This window comes from Solanum lycopersicum, chromosome 11, assembly GCF_036512215.1.
Source record: "Solanum lycopersicum chromosome 11, SLM_r2.1".
Taxonomy (NCBI): domain Eukaryota; kingdom Viridiplantae; phylum Streptophyta; class Magnoliopsida; order Solanales; family Solanaceae; genus Solanum; species Solanum lycopersicum.
Genome location: NC_090810.1, coordinates 5,871,386 through 5,893,645, shown reverse-complemented (window position 1 = coordinate 5,893,645; position 22,260 = coordinate 5,871,386). Strand labels below are relative to the sequence as shown.

General features: G+C 29.4%; 3 protein-coding genes across 3 annotated transcripts; all 3 read right to left on the bottom strand.

Annotated features, from left to right (window-relative positions):
* Positions 1-210: 210 nt before the first annotated feature.
* LOC101258427 (putative MO25-like protein At5g47540) lies at positions 211-6,869 on the bottom strand. Its single transcript, XM_004250224.5, has 11 exons — positions 6,293-6,869; positions 4,966-5,127; positions 4,592-4,710; positions 3,895-3,969; positions 3,570-3,663; positions 3,155-3,214; positions 2,543-2,611; positions 1,226-1,324; positions 763-807; positions 571-673; positions 211-478 (listed from the first exon to the last, which is right to left on the bottom strand). Exons 1-11 carry the CDS (start codon positions 6,410-6,412, stop codon positions 402-404), a joined length of 1,023 nt encoding a protein of 340 aa, XP_004250272.1. The 5' UTR covers positions 6,413-6,869; the 3' UTR covers positions 211-401.
* Positions 6,870-13,861: 6,992 nt separating this feature from the next.
* On the bottom strand, positions 13,862-14,305 carry LOC138339677 (uncharacterized). The gene has a single exon (XM_069291554.1). It carries the CDS (start codon positions 14,303-14,305, stop codon positions 13,862-13,864), a length of 444 nt encoding a protein of 147 aa, XP_069147655.1.
* An 843-nt stretch (positions 14,306-15,148) lies between these two features.
* LOC138339676 (cysteine proteinase inhibitor 6-like) lies at positions 15,149-15,529 on the bottom strand. The gene has a single exon (XM_069291553.1). It carries the CDS (start codon positions 15,527-15,529, stop codon positions 15,149-15,151), a length of 381 nt encoding a protein of 126 aa, XP_069147654.1.
* Positions 15,530-22,260: the final 6,731 nt, after the last annotated feature.

Sequence of the window (22,260 nt, the reverse complement as noted above, 5' to 3'; positions counted from 1 at the left end):
CTTTTTCCTATAGTTCAAGTGTATTTTTGACTTTTTTTTCCCAAATATAAATTATTATTCCAATAAGTAAAGCAATGATAGAAATGGTTGATTGAGATGCTTCCGGTGTGAAATTAGTGATTACCAAAATATGAAACACATTTGAATCGAAGAAGAGACCGCACAGATAACAATGAGTTGACAGACGAATTAAATGGAGAAAGTTCAGCATTGTTAAATTGACACACACTTTATATTCAGTAATATGAATGTGAGAGACCAGAAATGGCACTTACAAAAGATTCAATATAATTATTGTTCGGTAGAGAAAACACCATTTTTCTTTTTTGTATTAAACACAGAGCACAGCTCAAACAACTCAAAAAAAAAAAACACTCTGTTGCGCGTTCCTCGACTGCGATTTATTTGTTTTCCTTTGGTTCAAGGGCTGCAATTTCTTTCACAACTTGTGCTTTGTCAGCCTCAAACTGCTCATCCTCTGCACACAACAAAAGACGAGTAAAGACAACGATTTCATCATGCTTTCACGCGACATGGGGTGTTCGTTTCGTTTTGATTGTGTTCTCATACCTTTTTCAGTCTTAAAATCGGCAAAGAGGCGAAGAAGTTTGCTTCTGTTTGCTACAAGGATGCTAACAATATCGGGAGGTTTGTTGTGATTTGCCGCAAATAGCTGTAAAGCTTTAAAAGTTTAGAGACGAAAGCATTTGATAAAAGGAGCTAAATTTATGAGCGGATACATGAAACAATGTCGAAAGGTACCTTGAAGACATGAAATGCTTCTATCTGGATACTCTTGCTTGACTCCTGCCAAAGAGAAACTCAGCAATCAATATCAGATGATTAAAGCAATACTAATTAAGAACATTTGAAAAACTACTCGTCGATGTTAGGCTTTTCATGTCAGCTGAAGTGACGGTACAGAGCCAAGAAAATCAGACTCATGATCTGTTAATATATATATATACGTATAGGTTTGACTTTGAACAGTTCTTTAGTAACTCATGTCGAAACATCCAAATTTAAATCGATGCTGATCTACCCATTTTTTCATGTAAGACTCTAAACTAGCAATCACAGAAAGGGTATATTGAGAAGCATAGTAAAGCCCCTAGAGAATATAAAACAAATGGAAGTAAAACAAAAGAACACAGACATGGAAAGACACACAAGGAAAGAAAAAACAAACAGTGATAGCGAGAGCAAGAAGGAAGGCGGTCAATACCCTGAGCAGATTCATGAGAATCCTCAAGTTGTCTCTTGAACTAACATAACGTGTCATTACAGCAGAATTTGAGCGGTCCAACAACATATCTGCCAAGAGCTGCAACAATAAAGCAGATATTTTGAAGATTTAAGAAGTTCTAGAGTTATTTATTCCTCCAACAACATTGTGAAAGTGCTAATATGTACATTTAGTTTTCTGCAAATCATAGAATTCAAACATTGGAATATGAGGATAACAAATAAAGTTTCTAAGCAATTTATATTTCCTACGACATGAAAAAGCCAAAACAGACCAGCATCAATATTTAAGCCTATGCAAGCTTTTCCTTCAAAGAATCTCATACCTTTCATTAATAATAACCCAAAATATACATGCAGGAATGACATTCCATATGCTTCTAGAATCTTTTTCACCCTCCCGCCTGACTAGCATAAGAGAGGGTTATTTACAAACATTGACATAACCCAGTTCAATCCACATGGATTTATAAATGAACTTCACAGCATCGCCACAAACAGTGCAGCAACAATTAACAAAAATAAAAAATTTCCTTCTTTGACTTGTTTGGTCATAAATAGCTTTATATATAATCTTCTGATGATACCATCTTGTAGACAGAATTAAATCTTCAACAGTAACATTCTGTTCCTACAGTGTTTCCACCTCAGAATATCTGGTGTGCCTTGTACAGATTAAAACTTCCTCCTATTTTCTTCTTAACATTACTATGTATCAGTGTTGTCAAAGGCACACTTTAGCCCTATAATGAGGCTAAAAACGTGTGTGAGCGCTTTGCCTCCATAAATGTGCACTTCAATGTTGACATCAAGGTTCTAATACATATTTTTCCTTTCTAATGAGCCTCTAGTACCTAGAGGTGACACCAAACAATTGCATTTCACTATATAGTAATTTTGTTTCAATTTCTTTGTTCATATATTTGTAATTCATGCTTATTATTATTAGCCTTGAACTAGACATATATATATTTATATTTTTTCATTGAAGCTCACGCTTTATTTGTGCTTTGCACTTAAAGCTCCAACGAACCGTAGAGATTTTGGCCTTTTTGCTTTTGATAACACTGCTAGTATTTTTGAAAAAGGTGCAAAAGGAAAAGAAAAAGATTCTTCCACAAGATGCAGATCAGCAGTCAAGTCAGCAAAACATCACTTGTGTAAGATCTGGAGAAATTTAAACTTGGATTCTTTGCAAAATGTGAGAGATTCCAAAGAAATAAAACTCATGCCAGAATTACCAGAACCATTCTATTCAACCGAATATTTGCACATCAAAGAGGGACAAATTCCTTACCTTGACAGCTTGTCTTCTGGTGATGTAGTTACTAGACTCGAGCAGCTTTGAGTTATACTCTGTGAAAAACTGAAACCAGAACCACAAGATGGTGTATGAGTTAACAAAAATCTATCTTCCAGAACTAAAAAATCATTCATAAAGCAAGCCAATAACAAGATTGGAAACAGCAGATATCACCTCACTATCCTACAAATGCAAATAAATAACAGTTTGTTTTTTTTTTGGGGGGGAGGGGGGAATTCAATTGATCCTCTACATTTTCACCCCATCCGTCAACTCCATAAATTTGGATGCAATAAACAATAGGAGCAACAGAATTAAGGTCCCGAATTTAAAATTATAATACTGCTGCCTAGTGCCCATGGGGTTAACACATTGCCACGAAAGACTCAAGAACGAAAAAGATGACTTCACAATCATGTAATCATAACAAGAACTTATAAGTGTAAGCAGAACTAGTATTGAAGAAGTAGCTTGAGAGCATTATGTACATTAACAAAAATAAAGCCACGAGCAGCATTATTCTTTGAAAGAAATAATATATGGTTTAAACAATATGCTTACACACATTCAATACAAATACTTGTCCAAATAATTAACTTTCATTACCCAGTCATAGTTCTTCGAAAGAAATTCAGCTACTGTTGATTTGTGCCTTGTCAAGAGTTCCTGATCAAGAATTAAAAGCTGGTAAGGATAATGTCACAGTAGTCATGATTAGCTAGTTCTTACAGAATAGGAAAGTTACATATTTCCAGAGCCACTTTGCCAACAAGTGCTTCTTCTTGGAGAAATAAATCACCCATTCCATAAAATAACTTTCTCATATATATATATATGGATGGCTGCAATGGTGAATGAATTCCCATGAAACTAATTCATTTACTTCTTATTGAATTATTTCTAATTTAAAGTAGCAAAAAGACTTCACTTTCTGCTTTTTCTACCAACTTAATGAAGTTTGATAGGCAAAGAAGAAGCAGAAAGGTAAATCATTCCAGAATCATAATCAAGTGCATTTAACCTTAAAGGTGGCGGCAGCATCAGCAGCAATATCAAAATTTGGCAGCTGAATATAATCGAAAAACTTCTTCATATGCTCAGACTCCAAGACATACCTAAAAAACAAAGAGCAAATGCAAGTTATCAGAAAAAAGGACACATTCAGTAGCATGAACCTACATTTTTATGTTTCTATCCAAGACATAATCAGGGACTAGAAAGAGATTACTCAAAGAAACTAATTATGTCACCAGCAAGTCAGATAAATATATCCCCTTACACAAATAAACTTGAAAGAAGCAAAGAAAAATTCTAGACAGTTAACTAAAAGAGGTTCAGGTGGTTACCTTGCAACACTCTGGTGGCGAATGCACTCCCTCAACATTGCACCATAATGCAAAGCCATTTCTGTATTCTCATATCTAGATGACATGGGAAAAGGATCATCAGAAATCAGCAAACATACAAGATTAGCAACAGGAATCCACAGAAACATCTTTTGCGCCGCAAAAATTAAGTTCTGAAAAGATGCTTGTGAAAATGCAGTCGGAAAAATATTGTTTCATCCCATTTATGTGATAAAATTTGACTAGCTACACAGAAGGTCAAGTAAATACTATCATTTGGACTAATAAAGAAAATAAGGTCCATGCTTAATCTTAATTAATCTAGAGTTTGTCATGGTGTAGAGCTGATATCTTAGAGGAACAAAAAGTGGAGTGTTTCAAGCAAAATAAAATCCTGATAACAAGGATTAGACACAGAACACAATAAAGTATAAGGAATACAAGAAATTATTTTTATCGGTACAAGGAAAACAAGCACTTCTAGTCTAAAAGTCTATATCTAAAAAATGGTTTCTTTCATCCAACATATCTGACTTAGCTTTCACATGATACAGATTAGAAACATCTTTCAGAAAGTAAAGGTAAGAAAAAACATAAAGAATATGGAAAACTAGTAAACATGAAAAATTTGACAATGCAGGATTTGGCATCATACTAGCAAGTCACCAGATTTTGGATATCTTGTACTGTAGCTTACCCTAATATTAATTTGTCCATCAGATCAATGTTTGCTTCCAAGTAATCACAAGCAATCAGCCGTGACTGAACCTGCTGTCTCTGCAGATTTGCTACTACTTGAGTAGCATCTTTTCGGGTCTGTGAAATAGAAACATCATTTTAATAGGAAAATAAGGAAAAGACAAGAACAAGATAACAGGCTTAACATAAGTGGAACTCCAATTCAAAATGACCCAATAATGTAGTAGAACCATCATAAAGATTGGAGAACAGAAAGCAGATCATACTCTCTCCAAAAAAACATAAAAAAAACCAGCTCACGACCTCACGTGACAAGAGCTAGACAATCTAAGTGTAAGCAACTTTCTGATTTCATAAAAGATGTTAACTCACCTCTAAATTTAAATTGGGAAGACAATTAATTATTAGCCGCAGCGTGTTCTCTTTGAAGAATTCTTGGGTCAACTGAGCACAAGCCTCAGCGAGGGGTTCAGATTCACCACTCCCATAAAGAGTAATCTTTAATTCCCGGATTGACTTGCTTAACTCCATCATCTGCAAATATACATTTAAGAATAAAGTGTACAACTTCATTAAAAAAAAGTGCATAACAAACACGATTCTAAACATAATCAAACAAAATAATATTTTATATAACAGCACTGTCACATATACATCCCAAATTATTAAGAATCAATATCAGCGACATTCAAAAATAGTGGCATTGTCACTGACTCATTGTTGATTCAATCAAAACATTCCAGAACATAGAAAAAAAATCAACTCTACTGCATATCACTACAAAGAACTTATCCACCACTTCCGCTCTTTGCTTAGCAATAAGTGTTCCACATAATAAAATATAATTTTGTTAACAAGCAAATGACTGGGATCCAAATTGTGCTAACTAAAGCTGTTGCATTACTCAAAAAATCACAAAGCAATCTAATTCAAAAACGTCCATTCACAAATTGAACCAAATCAATCCACTGCACTTATCCGCCAATTCCATTGCTTGTTTAGCTATCTACAAAATTAAAAATAACATTTTGATCACAAGCCAATGAACCAGATCCAAATTGAACCAACTAAAGCTATCCCATTTCTGAAAATTTCCACAAAACAAGATAATTTAAAAGCATTGATTCAAACAAATTGAACGAAATCAATCGACTTCAGTCCAAAACCAAATTTTATTGAGCTTGGCTATATGAATCCTCTATATCCATTCCACTAAATCCACATCACTTAATCACAAACTCAGCCACTTAAAAAAAAACTCACTCCAACAATCGATCAATCTATCATCAACTATACCTCAAAACCAAATAATTCCTTGTATATTTTGCTCTATTCGGGTCCCCTTTTTTCTTTTGATACAAGATAAGACATGGTAAGAATTTTGCAAGAAAATAAAAATCAAACCTTTTCTTCTCGTTTGCTTTTCACAAGTGTCAGTACACCCACTCAATACATAACAATCTCATGAAACAAGCTAATTCAATAGCATTTACTCAAACAAATACACCAAATAAGTTGAGATCACAATATGATCCTCCATATTCATTTCAGCTCAATTACAACAACAACAATAACAACAAGATACTCTGGGGAGGGTACCCTTCAGCAACACTTATTCACAAACTAAGCCAATTTCTAAACTAACAAAATTAGACAATGTAACAATCAATCATGAACTAAAAACAGAAAAATTTCAAACCTTTTCTTCTCTTTTGCCTTCACGAGTATCATTAACCCGTTCAACATACATAAGAAGTTCACGAGTCTGACGAACAAGGTCAACAGGAGTCTTGGGCTTAGACTTAAATAAACCCTTCATCTTCGTACTATCACCAGCACCAAAACTATTCTCCCTAAACGACGAAGCAGCTACTGCTGTTACTGCTTGAATTGGGGACGACAGCCTCTGAACCACAATTGCTTGTGGTTCAGAGCCTTTGCCGCCGCCCCCTTTCGGTCCTGAAAAACAGATTCCTATTTTGCTTGATTTTCAATCACACCCACTTCCCTAAATGTCCAATTCTCTACACACTCTTAGATTTCGTTCAAACTTCTTCAATACTTCATCATTTTTCATGGGGTTTCATTTTTTCTCCAAGATTTACTGTAAATCTTTCTGGGGTTATCGATTTTAGATTGGAGAAGATGAAATTAGCTCTTCTTGATTCGATCTATGGTGGGTAGTAGTACAATTTGTCTTCAAGTATTTGTAGTTGTCTCCTATGCCCAAATTCTTGTTACACTATTTCTTCTTCTTTTAAGTATTACTTTCTTTTGGATTTTATTTTTATTTTTAGAAAAATATATTAAAATCATATTATTTTTTTCTCGAATTTTATGTGATAAGATCATATTGAGTATGTTATTAAGGTATGTCGAAATTGCATTTCTATTTTTAAGATAGGAATATGATTTGCATAGATTTTATCTTTTTCCCAAAATCTTACTTGATAAGATCATATTGAGTATGTTATTAAGGTATGTCGAAATTGTATTTCTATTTTTAAGATAAAAATATGATTTGTATATAAATTATCCTTTTCGAATATTATTTGACGAGATTATATTGGATATGCTTGTTATTAGTATTAAATTTCACATTTCAACTCTTGATTTGTTTTCTTTTAATATATATAACTAATGTTGATATTGTGTACCTGCGGTTGAATAGTGTGTTCATTTGGTAAATATTTTTTTATATATATATAGTATATAACTAATTAAATTAACATGATATTTATTTTTAATTTATTTTTATTTAAATTTTAATATGATATTTTTTTTTGAATTTTATTTATTACGTTGCTCTATCGGAATAGTTACCTTTACTTATTTAATACCCTAGTTTGATAGTTTGAACTTTGTCATGATTAAATTCTCATATTACAAACCTCAAAAGCTAATTATAGACGCTTGACCCTAATCTTATGTTAATTTTAATACAAATATATATATATATATATATATATATATATATATATATATATATAGGACTCAATTGAAACAAGGGGAAAAAATGAAAAAAATATATATATATACTTATAAAAAATATATTGATGAGAGAATAAAATGGGAAGTTCAAGATAAATGAACTTGTCATATACAATATAATTTTTGGTGAGTATGGTAAATATCGTAAATTACCATTTATTAATTTCAGCCCTCACATAGTTAAGAAAATATTTTATTTAAAATATCATAGCAAACCAAATTTAATGTTACTAGCTATTTTTTTAACCTTTCATTTTGCATTCGATAATCATTATTAAATTTCAATTAAGTTATTTATGTATTGTAAAATATATTTTGAGAATCAACACTTCTAATAAAATTTTCCATAAGATTCAAAAATTCGAAAGTTTATATTAAAAGGGTAGGCAACACATGTTGGTACTTCTACTTAATTACTTGATATTTAATTATGTCCTTTTAATTTTCAAGTTTGTACGGAATTTTAAAGCTATAATAACTAAAAAAGAGAAGAAAAAGGAAAAAGTTGATTATATTAAAACTAAAATATAATAATTATAATTTAAAAAACAGCTTAAAAGATGAGGTCAATTTATGACCATTACAATGTATTGTTTATAAATTGTAGTGTTTCAACGAGCATATATAAAATTTGTGCAAGTCATTATCAACTTTTTTTAAGTTATTATTCTCGAAGATGGCATGTTGAGAATTTATTAAAAAAATTATTAAAATATTTATAATCGACAAGTATTAACTTAAGACAATGACATTGAATTCTAATAATAAAAAGATTGTAATATGAGAGTGTTTTTCTAGTAGACGTGCAAGTTATGATGGATCTGAAATCGTTAAATATGTTGAATTTTAAATATCAAATAATTAAGAAAGGTATCAATTTAATATCCATTTTGATTCTTATTTTTAGAAAGAAAGTATGTGCATAGAGAAAACTCAAATGAAATTACTAAGCTATAATAATTTGTAATTACTAGGATCCTTGAGATTTATTATTTTTTTAATTAGTCAACTAGTTTTTACTATATTGTTTTGCGACTTGATTTCTTTCGAACATCTCAAGGGACACAAAATCATAAAAATAATATACAAAGTATTTAAGCTTTTGTTTGTTAAAAAAATGTCACCTTTGTTTATATATATTTTTCTCAAGTAGTTTTGAAGAAGAAGAAAACTATTTTGATAAATTAAAATAGCTTCTAGAAAAAACTATAGTTTCTTTCACTTGTAAAACGTAAAATTAGCAAATCAATAATAACATACTCTGTAATTTAAATACGTATGGAGATGCTACTATTATATTTTGTGAGGTAGATTAAGAGGTTCAACAAACAAAACAAATCAACATAGACTTTTAGAATTCCTTAGGTCGATTTTCAAATATTGACATTTTTAAGATTTCCATAATCATGATTTAGAAAACTCAATTTTCTATTCTCTTTTTTTAGTTAACTTGAAAAGAATAATATGATGAGTTAAGTTTTTACTGTGCTTTAAAAATCTATTAAACGCAACTTTTTCGGGTGTTTTTTTGGAAGATGCTATTTAACATGATTGTGTGATAATGCTGTTTTCCTATATCTCCACTTGGAGCTTTCTATTTCACTCTATTAAATTCTTTTAAAGAAGAAAATGGAAGTGTGGGGATATCCAATATAAATGTCCTTTTAATCAAGAATAGTTGTGTCTATTCACATTCCACCATTCCTTTGATTTACATTAATTACATGCATATCTCCTTTTTCTTTCTTTCTTTGAAGGCTTTGAGTTCGAGTTCAATAAATAAAATCGTACTTTTAAGTGAGAGCGCTGAAAAAAATAGTTAACCTATAGAGAGGGAAAGATCATCTAAAACTCGTTTGCTTCAGAAGTGAGGGTTTTGTTATATGTCATGTTCAATAACTTTATTGGCCCCTAGTCTGAATTTGTGTCACAGAAGGTCTATTAGAAGAAAATAATCTCTATTAGGATTTTTTTCATATTCAAAGCTTGAAATTGAATTTTTAATTGTACAAAAGTGAATGATTTTATCCATCTACTATAATCCTCCGCGGTGATCAGAAACACTACCTCCCCTCATAATAATATTTTCATGACACATCTAAATTCAAATTAATCAAATTGATGAATTCTGAATATCAAAAGATTAAACGAAAAGAAGAGTGGAGGTATATAAAGTTGTTGAGCCCACTTTCTTGAAGATCACATGAATTAATACTCTATAGCTTGGCCACTCATTTTGAGCCTTATAACCACCTATCTCCAAACACATCTATTTAATCAATCCATCTTTTTTCTTTTATTTAATTATAGAAAAATATACAAGTATCATCTCAACCTATGTTTGAAATTTTAGAGACTCACTTATACTATTCTAAGGTTCTATTACCTCCTGAACTTATTTTATAAGTAATGTTCTATCCTTTTCGGGCTACGTGGCACTAGTTTGAAAAAAAATCAACCAGTATTAGGCCCACAAGATAGTGTTACGTAGGTCGAAAAGAAGTAAAAAATTATTAATATAATAAGTTCAGGAGAATAATAGAACCTTAGTATAATATAATTGTGTCTCTAAAATTCCAGACATAGGTTGAGAGAATTCTTGCATTATCTCTTTCATTATTACAATCTTTTAATTTAAAATTATAATGAAAGAGGTCCTTTTCAACTAAATTAGCTAGAAAAGTCCTTAGATTTATTGCATTGTCATCTGGCTACCAACTTTTCTAGTAAGGATATGCTATGGAATATTGACTTTTCTTTGTGTTTCTTGTAAGTGTTTCTTGTAATTCCTTTTTTGTATAATTATCAATGGTGTTGTTCAGGTCTACATGTATCTTGATTAATTTTACGAAATATTTGTCCTCTCTAATCAATAATGCAATAAGATGAAAAAAATTTGTACTTTACGTTATTCGACTTATTTCCATTTCATAAAATTGATATTATTGATCTTATAAACACTATTTTTATAGAACTTGCTTTTCTGGATATCATAGGCTCATTTAATCTCACTTCAATACTTTCTTTTTCAGAGTTGATCGTAAAATATATATCTAAATTATCACATTTTTGTAGATTTTATTTTTCAACCATCCATTGTTTCATTCATCGATTTAAACTATCACTCGTTCTTTTTTTTTTTTTAATTAAAACACACCTCAATATTGAGTTGATCTACATGTGTCAAGATATATTTTAATACAAAGAAGATGATAATTTAGATAGGAAAAAGGAATACTAGATAGCTAGGGTATGATTTTCTCAAGAGAAAAAAAATAATTTATATGTGTTTTTCTTAAATCATAAACCTTTTCTTTTTTCGCTAGCTAAATTTGCGATACTTCTATTTATATTAAAATCCTTATTTTCTAGAGCGTTTCATATATAGAGAAAGTCTTAACATAATTGAATAAAGATCTTAAAATTTCCTAATTTACAACCAAATACATATCTCAAACAATACATACACATACAAAATACATATCTCAAAATATATACATATATACAAATAAAATCAGATTTATTCCGAATCTACTAACTCAAGATCTTAAATTTTCTCAATTTACAATCAAATTCATATCTCAAACGATACATACACATACAAAAACATTAAAACATATCATAAATATATATTATAACATCGCGTTTATTCTAAATTCACTAACTCGAGATCATAAACCATAAGCTTTTTAACACTTACATTTTTTTGAAGGAAGTAAGTTTCTTAATTTTCTCCCATGGTGTATCCCATACAACCACCAAATATTTACGAATATAGCCTCCATCTTTAGCATTAATTACAAGTCGATAATTTGTTCCGGCAACAACTTGACTTTCTCCTTTAGTAATACTTTGAAATTCCAATTTTGTCCCTGCCTCTTTGTTGTGTTCATTTATTGCAAATTGTCCTATCGCAACCACATCAGGGGTATTTACGTCATTTAAGGGGGTCCAACCACCAGGTACGCCACCCAACGCGGCGGAGAAATAGAAGAAAAATGAAGAAATTAAGATAATTGAAAGAGTCAAGGAGAAAACAGAAAATAATTTGATGGTCATTTTTTTAGTTTTTTGTTTTTTTTGAGAAAGAAAAATGAAAAAAAAAAATTCAAGAGAAAAAGTGGGGTTTTTTAATGAATGTGCACTTATTTAAAGGAAAGTATTAGGTAAAATGGAATACCGACAATCATATATTCATATTTACAAAAATTTTAAATTATTATCATGGAAGTATTGTTATTACGTTTAAGGATCGTGTAATTAATGTAGCAGGTGATATTTCATAAAAAAAATTGTAAGTTTTATTTTTTTTGGTAAGAACGAGGAGAAAATGAATAAGAATGTTAAGTAATACTTTAATTGGATGGTTATTATATATTGTTTATAATGTATTGTATTATATTATGTTGTATTGTTTTAATGAATATAGCGTTTGGATAGATTTTATTGTTCTTCATTGTTATATATTGTCACACATATATAATTTGTGATAAATTACAAGAGAAAGTAGAGGACATGACAAAGTTACTATTAAAAGTAGGATAAAAGAAAAAATTATATTGACCAATTATTAAATAATAAGTAAAGACTAATGTAATCACATCAATTTAATTGTTACACAAAATGACTAATTTCATCGTTATCTCAATGAATTTTAATTGATATAATATAATTACGTAATAATTAAAATAAATATTATATTTAAATTAATAATATAATACAATGGGTACAACCAATACAACGGGTAACAACCATTCTGATTGATTTCATTCTAGTTGAACTTGTTGCAGCGGATTTATCTAGATTCTCTCTTTATTATTATTAATATTAATATTAACATTATTTAAAGCATCTAAATTCTCCATTTTCATCAATTTTGGGTTCTTAATGGGCTGCCATTCACCAAGTGGGCTTGGGCCATCGTTTGTTGCAACACTATGGCCCAAGATTGAAGCAATTATTACTATTGAAAGAGTAACAAGAACAAAGAATTAAAAATTGAAATTCACTTTTTTCTTTAACGAGAAGAATTTATTAATTAAAAGCAAATTTGGTTAGAACTTAGAAGCATATAAAGAATTAGAAAGACAAAGGGCAAGAAAGTAACATAAAATGCAACGTTAAATGTGAGTTTTTTTTATATATTTTTTGAATAATAGATACTTTTAAATATTCATACATTTAACTGTATCAAAAAATGATCGATAAAGAAAATGAGCTTTTTAATATTTTTCTATGATTTTTATAAACACCAACCGTAACATCATCAAATTCGTTGAATTTTGTGCCAACAATATCTAGACTATACGTAATGTCATCATTAACAATTTTATTATTTTCCATCCGTCACTTTCAAAAATTCATAGGCATTGCTTTTTATTTCTTTATTTTTCGCATTTAGTGTAAATTTTGCAACGTCGATTACTTTAGGACAAAACTAAAGTATTTGTTACATGATCAAACGAATTCACTTAACTTTTGATCGTTATTTACTACAAAGTTTGTAAAATTTATCACCTTAGAATACGATGGAGTGAAAGTGTTTACTGAATTTATTGCATTTAATAATGTAACGAGTAGGAGTAAGATGTATATTTGGATAGCCATTTATGTAAATTGTAAGTTTGTGATTTGTGAGAATTGTGAAGTGTATCTCAAAATATTTATATTAGCTTTTCACATTGAAAAATGTGATTGAGCTTTTAATTTTTTTTTTTTGTGACATAACATGAAAATATAATCTTATTCGTTTTTATTGTTTTCCTTTATAGGAGATTATGTAATAAATCTTGATATTTTTTGTAAACTAATAACAATATATTGAAACATCTAGTTGGGCTTTTGTTCGTGGATTCTCAATTTCGTGGGCTTAAAATTTAGGGTTACTTATCGAAATAAGTTCGCATGTATCTGACCCTCTTGTCTCTCTCTTATCTCACTATTTTCTCTCCTATTTCATTATATCTGGTATTCCAAATATATGTATCTAGTGCAATTTACTTGTATATGGGCATCTCGCTCGCCTCCCTCCTATCTTGCTTGTCTTTCTCCTCCTCTCGTTATTTAGTGTATATGATAAGCAAAAATATATGAGGCATGGACTAAAAGGGAAAAAAAATATTTATACATACATGATTTTAGGATGGTTTATGGATAAAAAAAAAAAGAGAAAATTCAATCACACACAATTAACATAGACAAAAGATTTAAATAACATAAAATAAAATACTAACTTTGAGTTGTTTATTTGAAAATATATTCTTCAAATAATTAACATCTAATTGTGTATACCTTTACGTTTTATCCAAGTAAAGGAAACGAGTTTTCTAACAATATCCTTTGAATTTTCGAAAACAATCGTTTTATATTCACTCTCTTCATCGAAATCTATAGCGATAATTGTCAATTCATAAGTGGTTCCATTGTTATCAACTCGAAATCTTCCACTCAACACACTCTCAAGTCTCAATTGAACATCTATTGATATGATATTTTCACTATTTACTGCAAATTTTGCTATGTCCACCACTTTTGGATTTTTTGGATCTTGTATGAGTTGCCAATCGTCATTTGATAGAGACGGATCTAGAGTATTCAATACAACTTCAAACGAATTTAGTAACTTTCGATCATCAATTACATCAAAAGCATGACAAAAGGTGAAAGCAATTACTATCATTGTTATTGAAAGAGTCAAAAGAGAATTAGATTTAAAAGCCATTTTTCTTTGATATTGGAGTGCTTAACACTAATTAATGAGGATATTATTTATAGAAAAAAATTTGAAAGCTAGTTTGGTAAGAGGAATATGAAATTAATTATTTAAAGGTAATAGACTAATAGTTACTATTAGATATTTCTTTCTTTATGGTTGACTATAAATTATTTAACTATAAATAGTCAAAGGAAATTAATTTCAAATAACACGTGATTTGGAATTAATTAGAATTTTACGATTATTGCTTTCCTTTATAGGAGATTATGTAAGAATATCGAGATTTTTTTGTAGACTAATAAGAATATATTGAAACATATAATTGGGCCTATGGATTCTCAATTTTTAGGCTTAAAAATTTAGGATAACTTATCGAATATCTACTTAATTTAGGAGTTAATTATTTAGATTCACGCAAATTTGCAATATTATGTATCTTACCTAATTTTGGACTTCTATTGGTGCGTTCACATATAAATGCATCATGGATGTATATCGATCAAAAGTTTGTGTAATTGATATATACATATATCATATACAAGTAGATTCACACGTATCTGTCTCTTTTGTCTCTCCTCATATCTGATACCCCAAATACATGTATCTAGAGTGATTCACATGTATCTGGAGATTTCGCTCACTTCCCTCCTATCTCACTCTCTCACTTGCCTCTTTCCCAATTTTAGGGTATACGATAGCAAAAATACAATTGATATAGAGAAAAAAAGTATAAGTAACATAAAATGAAATGTTAAATAGGGTTTTTTTTTCATTCAAAAATTAAATTTTGATATATTAGGCACTTGTAAATGCTCACCACAAACTTTAGGTTTTATAAAAAAAAAATAATTAATCAAAGGAAATAAGTTTTCTAACATTGTCCTTAGAATTCTCAAAAACAACTGTTTCATAAACATTTAATTCATCAAATTCCATGGCGACAATTAGCAAGTCATAAGTGGTGCCATTATTATCAACTTTAAATTTTCCTTCTGATATACTCTGAAATTCCAATTCAGCGTATTTTGTTTCCAAATTAGTTGTATTTATTGCAAAATTTGCAATGTCCACTAATTTAGGATCGTTTAAATCTTTTGGTGATATGGATTGCCAATCATCATGTTCAGATGAATTATGTAACTTTTGATCATCGTTTGTTGTTGCAAAAACATGATAGAAGGTGAAAGCAACTAATATCGTCAAAAGAAGAAAATTTGATCTAAAAGCCATTTTTTTTTTTAAAAAAAGAAGAATTTGATATTTGAGTACTTAACACTTAATGGGTGAGGATGTTATTTATAGAGAATTTGGTTAGAAGTATACAAAGAATTTGGTTATGTTTTGGTTGGCTAGAAATTACTTGACTAAAAATAGTCAAAGAAATAATAATAATAATAATAATAATAATAATAATAATAATAATAATAATAAATGTGATTTTGAAAGTACTTACCATTTTTTACTAATTAATGAAGATTTGCGACCATACTAGTAAATATTTTATTTTATTTTATTTGAGATGACTTTATCACATATTTCATATTTTCTTTGAAGGAATATACCATTTATTTTTATCATATTTTCTAACATTTCCTAATATTTGAAAAATCACAAAAAATTTTACGCTCTCCTATTCTTGGGTACATTATTTTATGCTATGTATCGATTGGATATATCACTTTACGCGGTGTATCAGTCGAATATGTCACTTTACCGATGTATTGAAATGTACGAGATATATGAGGATGTTGAGTAATATATCTAAAAGCGAGAGACACTCTATCAAAATGCTGAAAGGTGTATCTGAAATCGAAACGCGGTGTATTAAGATACATCCAAAATTCATCAAATTTTTATAATATGAAAAATAATAGAAACAAAATGTAATTAGCTCGTACTGCTATGGAATTTGCTTAAGATTCCCTTTAGTGAAAGTAAGTTTGACTATGATTTCTATTTGGTTGGCAATACATTATACATCTAACTAAATAGTCTAGTGAAAAAAAAGAAGAACTATTTTAAAAAATACATATGATTTGGAAATAATTAATTAGGGAAGATTTGCTACAATGCTAATTGCTAATTTTTTCTATTTCATTTGATATAATATTACCACATATTAATTAACGTTATCATATTTTTTAACCATAAAAATACAAGGAGAAAAAAAAATCTTTCTTACCTTGAGTTTCTGTCAAAGAAAGTAAATTAATAAATAAAATAATTGTTATAAAATGAAGCTCATAAGAATATAATCATAAAGAGAAGAAGACAAGAGAAGTAGATAGTAGAAGATGAATTTTCTTCTTATTCAAGTGTATGTAAGTCTCATCTGTATATATTACAATAGTGAATGAACAACCCTATTTATAGAGTGAGAAATCACTTCAAAGGTTACCATATTAAGTATCATAATAAATAGATACATTCTTATCCAAAAAGGTTCATGTAACCTAGTGAATATGAATGGTTGTTCATGTACCAACCTTATGGACTATCCACTTAATTCAATGTATTTATAACACTCCCCCTTGGATGTCCATAGATAATGTGCCTCGTTAAAACCTTACTAGGAAAAACCCTGTGGGAAAAAATTCCAGTGAAGGAAAAAGAGTACACATATCTTTTGATACGCACCATTTGTTGCCTCATTAAAAACCTTGCCAGGAAAATTCAGTGGGAAAAAACCTCGATCAAGGGAAAAAGAGTGCAACGCGTATTGTACTCCCCCTGATTAAAACATCACTTGATTTCTTGTGATGATGTCTCTAATCTTTGTACATTGTGGTTGGTATATTCTTTTTCTAAAGAAAAACCACACATTTCTTGAATATGGTGTGTCATTTATCTCAACCAGACGCGTTTTTGACTTGCTTCATAAAGGACTTTTATTTCTGCATAGCAACATTTGCTTCATTGATCCCAGGATATTATTGTGCCTCCACATGCAAACACATAGCGTGATTGAGATAGAACTTTATGCGGATCAGATAAATATTCTGCATCTGCGTAACCAATCAATTTTGTTTTGGATTCCTCGGAATAGAATAAGCCCATAACTATGGTCCTTTGAGGATATTCAATCATGTGTTCAACACCATTTCAATGTCCTTTATCGGGGAGAAACTGAATCTTGCCAGTAAATTTACTGCAAAACAAATATCTAGTCAAATATTGTTAGTAAGATGCACTAGTGCCCTGATTGCACCAAAATAGAGTTTCATCACCAAGAAACTCTTCATCCTTCTTTTGAGATCAAACTGAATCATCATTTATGTTAAGTGATCTCATAATCATTGGGGTACTCAATGAATGCGATTTATCCATATAAAATTGCATCAAAACTTTTCAGTGTATGTGCACTGTTAGACAAATATTTCATTTGTCAAATTATCAATCTGTAGGTCAAGACAAAATTTTGTCTTACTAAGACCTTTTCATAAAAATACAAGGACTATTAGGGTCATTCTTTTGTACCCTTTTTCTTCCTTGACTATTTCAATCCATATAAGGATTCTTGAAGCTTTATTGGAAAAGTTTCTTTCAAACTCTTATATGCTTCAGACACCTCGATTGTTTCAAGGATTTTCATATAATCTTCATTGTCTAGCTAGACATTACAATTATTCATTTACATGCATTCGAAACTTAAAAAGTTTCTTTTGAGACTTACTACAACCCCAATATTATTCCTCTGATAATAGCACAACTCGTTAGAGCTTGCAATTAATTTTGTGTACTATCACATATTGCATGACATCATCCCTTTGGTGAGCATCTCCTTCAAGAAGGAAATTATATTATTATTGTCATGGTCAAAATCATTACGAGCAAGACGTCTTTCTTGCTTTACTTTTGTTGTACCATAGGTACACAACCAATGACAAATTTGTATTGCCACACAATAATGACCATAATCTTTTAGGCAAGAACTATTTCTTTCTTTTGCCCTTTCGGTAGTTCATACCATAGTGACGTATAAAACGTACAATACAATTAGCCATTTCTGTCAAATAAAATTTATTTCCTCTCAAATCTCCCGTAGAGATGAGAAGTGACATGTATCATTTTTTCTCAAACCTTCCATAGAGGTGAGTTGTGACATATATCCAACCCATAATGATTTTATCACATCTGGACCCATTCTCTTATAGAATGGTCGAGCATTCACGATACTCATTACAAGTCACATTCTCTTCAAGGATTGGACTAATTATTTATATGTACTTCATAAAATTTGCATTATAAGCACATTGTCATGGCTTTAAAATTCATCATATTTCCATGACACACCTCAACATCACTTCGAAAGATTAAGTGTACCATCACTTTATCTTGTATCATGATAGAGGATTTATAAATTTGTCAAATTATTGGGTTGACAACATTCACAAGTCTAATGACCTTTCATACCATTTTGATAAAAATTGCCTTCACATTTTGAAGGACTATTTGAAGAACTCATAGTGTTCTTCCTTTTATCATTACCACAATGATGACTATTATAATTATGTCCCTCCACGCCCTTATTCATATCATTAATCATTTGTCATCTTTCAGACTAACATTCACTGCTACCACATTTGTATGATTGAATGGAGCAAGTTAACAGGCGGATTTCAGAGTTATTACATGTTGCTACCACATTCTTTTCAAGGAATGAAGCAATTCAATAGAACGAATTTCAAGACTTTTCATCAAAGCCTAGTCATCATTATATCATCATTATGGTGCATTGACTCAAACTCAATGCCTTATCCATATAAGGCGTTTTACGCCATGATTCTATGGGACTTGAACCCAATCACGGTGCATCAAATCTCAAATCGATGTCTTACCCTTTTGGTGCGATAGAACTTGAATCTATCGTCTTATCCTCAAATATTTTTATTATGATGCATCCGGACTTTTACCTGATGTCTTACCCTTAACCAACGGTATAATAAATCGAAGTACAACATGACTCATCCTTTGAGTCTTTCAAAACAATCAAAATAACATTCAAATTCATGCTATTAAAATTTTATACCTTCTTCTATTTAAGAAATTTTTTATAGCATGTCATATTCAACCAATAGTAGTATATGTCTGATTTTATGCATATAATACTTTGATCTTCATAACGAGATCAACCAAAATATGAGCTAAAGAAAAACAAGAACTCACTCTCAATTGGCTAGAGACTCGTGCTGATAACGTGTTATAAAATCAAGCTCATAAGAATATAATCATAAAAAGAAGAAGACAAGAGAAGTAGATAGTTGAAGAGGAATTTTCTTCTTATTCAAATGTATGTAAGTCTCATCTGTATATATTACAATAGTGAATGAACAACCCTATTTATAGAGTGAGAAATCACTCCAAAGGTTACCATATTAAGTATCATAATAAATAGATACATTCTTATCCAAAAAGGTTCATGTCACCTAGTGAATATGAATGATTGTTCATGTACCAACCTTATGGAATATCCACTTAATTCAATGTATTTATAACAATAATGAAATTGTGAAGATCTTAATTTCTTTATTATCACTTTCATTCTTAATTTCATTAATTAATACAATAAAGTCTCTAAAAAGGACTATAATGCTTGTAATTCATCAAAAGAATCAAATTGGCAAAATGAGTGTTGACACAAATACAATACTTTTAATTAAATATTGCAATGTGGATATTTTGATATTATAGGCATTTCTTCTACAAAAAAAAATGCTCATACAAATTTAGGTTTTAAGCAAAAGATATAAGTGTTTTAGCCTTGTTCTTAGAATTCACATAAACAACTAAGGTATAAGAATTTATTTGATTAAATGATATGGCAATAATTCTCAATTCATAAGTGATTCCATTATTATCAATTTTATATATTCCATCCAATATATCTAGAAATGACAATCCAGAGTCTTTTGGTAGTTTTGTTTGTGTATTTATTGCAAATTCTACCATCTCCACATATTAGGATCTTTTAGATTATTTGGTCGTAAGCATCGCCACTCACCTTGTTGACACGAACCATCATCATCATAATCATAATCATCTGCAAAAAACATAACAGTTAAAGCAACTATTATCATCAAAAGAAAAAAATTGAATAAAAAACGTCATTTATTTTTTTTTTAAAAAGAATTTGATATTGGAATAGCTTAAAACTATTTTGTGAGGATATTATTTATAGATAATTAGGCTATGTTTTCTATATGGTAGACTATGAATTACTTAACTAAAAATAGTTGAACGAAAAAAGAATCGTGTGATTTGGAAGTAATTACGATTTTAATAATTAATGAAGATTTTCTACCATAATAATAAATAATTTTTCTATTTATTTGAATTGACAACATAAATCCAAATGAACTTTATCATATTTTGTCTAATCATGAAAAGCCACTAGGATTATTGTTATAAAAATAATTAAAAAATCTAAATGCAAAATGAAGTGCTAAATTTGAGTTGTTTATTTAAAAATATATATTGATTCTTCTAAATGCTCATACACTTGATGTTTTAACATCAACCACTTTAGGATATTTTTATGCTGCCAATCTTTATTTGTTTGTTAAAGAATGACAAAAGGTGAAAAAATTGTTATCGTTTAAAATATCATAAAAAAAACTAATTTAGAAGTCATTTTTCTTTTCAGAAAGAATTTGATAATACCAATTTGGTGAAGGAATTGTTTATATGAAGATTTGAAAGCAAGTCTTATTAGAGGTAACAATTAGACTATGATTTCTATATGGTTATCAATAAATTATATATATATGTAACTAAATAGTCTAAGAAAAAAAATATATTAAACAAAAGATGTGATTTGGAAATAATTTTTTATTTGATTGGATTTGATATTACCACATAAATTAATTAATGTCATCATATTTCTAACCATAAACAGACATTGGGACTACATGGACAAAATAAAAAGAAAATCTTCTTACCTTGAGTTTATGCCCAAATTTTGTTTTAAAATAATTAGCCTAAGCTAGCATTTGATCATAAATTTTCAAATATTCTTGGCAAATATTATTTGGGTGAAAACTTGAGTGAAATTTCATCATGTGTTTGGCCATGATATTTGGAAAATATATTTCACCTTTTTTTTAGAAAAAAATGATTTATACTCATAAGTTTTAAATACTATCAAAACTAACCATAAGTTTGTATTATAAGTCAATTGGATCTTTGTTACAACAATAACATATAGTGTTCATGACACTAGAGCAATGTGATAATTTGGAGTGACTGCAACAAACATCATTCCATATATCGTGAAGTAGACAAAACACATACATTTTTTATCCTTGGTCAATTGTTCATCATTTTCATCAACAACCATATCATTATTTAACATTCACTGAATACTTCATCACTACTTTGATATTAACGTAAAAAATCATGTAATATAACGCAAGCAACAACTATAGAGGGTGTTTTTGTAAAAGATAAAAATTTGAGGTAAAATTTCAATTTATAAAAGAATCCAAATAATGAGATTTGGGCCAAATACTAGAAAAAACTAATGTTTGAAAATTTGGGATATTTATCATTAATATTTATCAAATAATGACAAAGTATATGAACAAACACTATTTGCCAAGTTTTTCCACAAATTAAATATGACAAAGTATATGAACAAACACTATTTACCAAGTTTTTCCACAAATATTATTTGAGAAATCTATGACCAAACAGGCCTTAAAGAAAAATAAGTAAAAAATGATTGTGATGATCTTAATTTTTTTTAAGACACATCAAAAGATACTTGAACATCATTCAATATCTTCATAATTTATTCATTATCAATTTCATCCTTAATTACAAAAATCTTTTTTTTTTTAATATCAAAACATTTATGGGTTATCCGGATACATTATTCTACCTATATCAGATACATTACAATTTATTTGTGTTCAAATGCATCTATTAAAAATATTATTGTTAATACATAATCTTGATTATTT

Bases quoted from the DNA above. Each gene is read 5' to 3' on its own strand.
- LOC138339676 (XM_069291553.1), bottom strand. From the start codon at position 15,529: ATGGCTTTTAGATCAAATTTTCTTCTTTTGACGATATTAGTTGCTTTC.
- LOC101258427 (XM_004250224.5), bottom strand. From the start codon at position 6,412: ATGAAGGGTTTATTTAAGTCTAAGCCCAAGACTCCTGTTGACCTTGTT. The intron at 3,970-4,591 runs GTAAGCTACAGT...CATGTCATCTAG, and splicing joins ATGGACAAATTAATATTAGG to ATATGAGAATACAGAAATGG. The intron at 3,664-3,894 runs GTAACCACCTGA...TTTGTTTTTTAG, and splicing joins CGCCACCAGAGTGTTGCAAG to GTATGTCTTGGAGTCTGAGC.
- LOC138339677 (XM_069291554.1), bottom strand. From the start codon at position 14,305: ATGGCTTTTAAATCTAATTCTCTTTTGACTCTTTCAATAACAATGATA.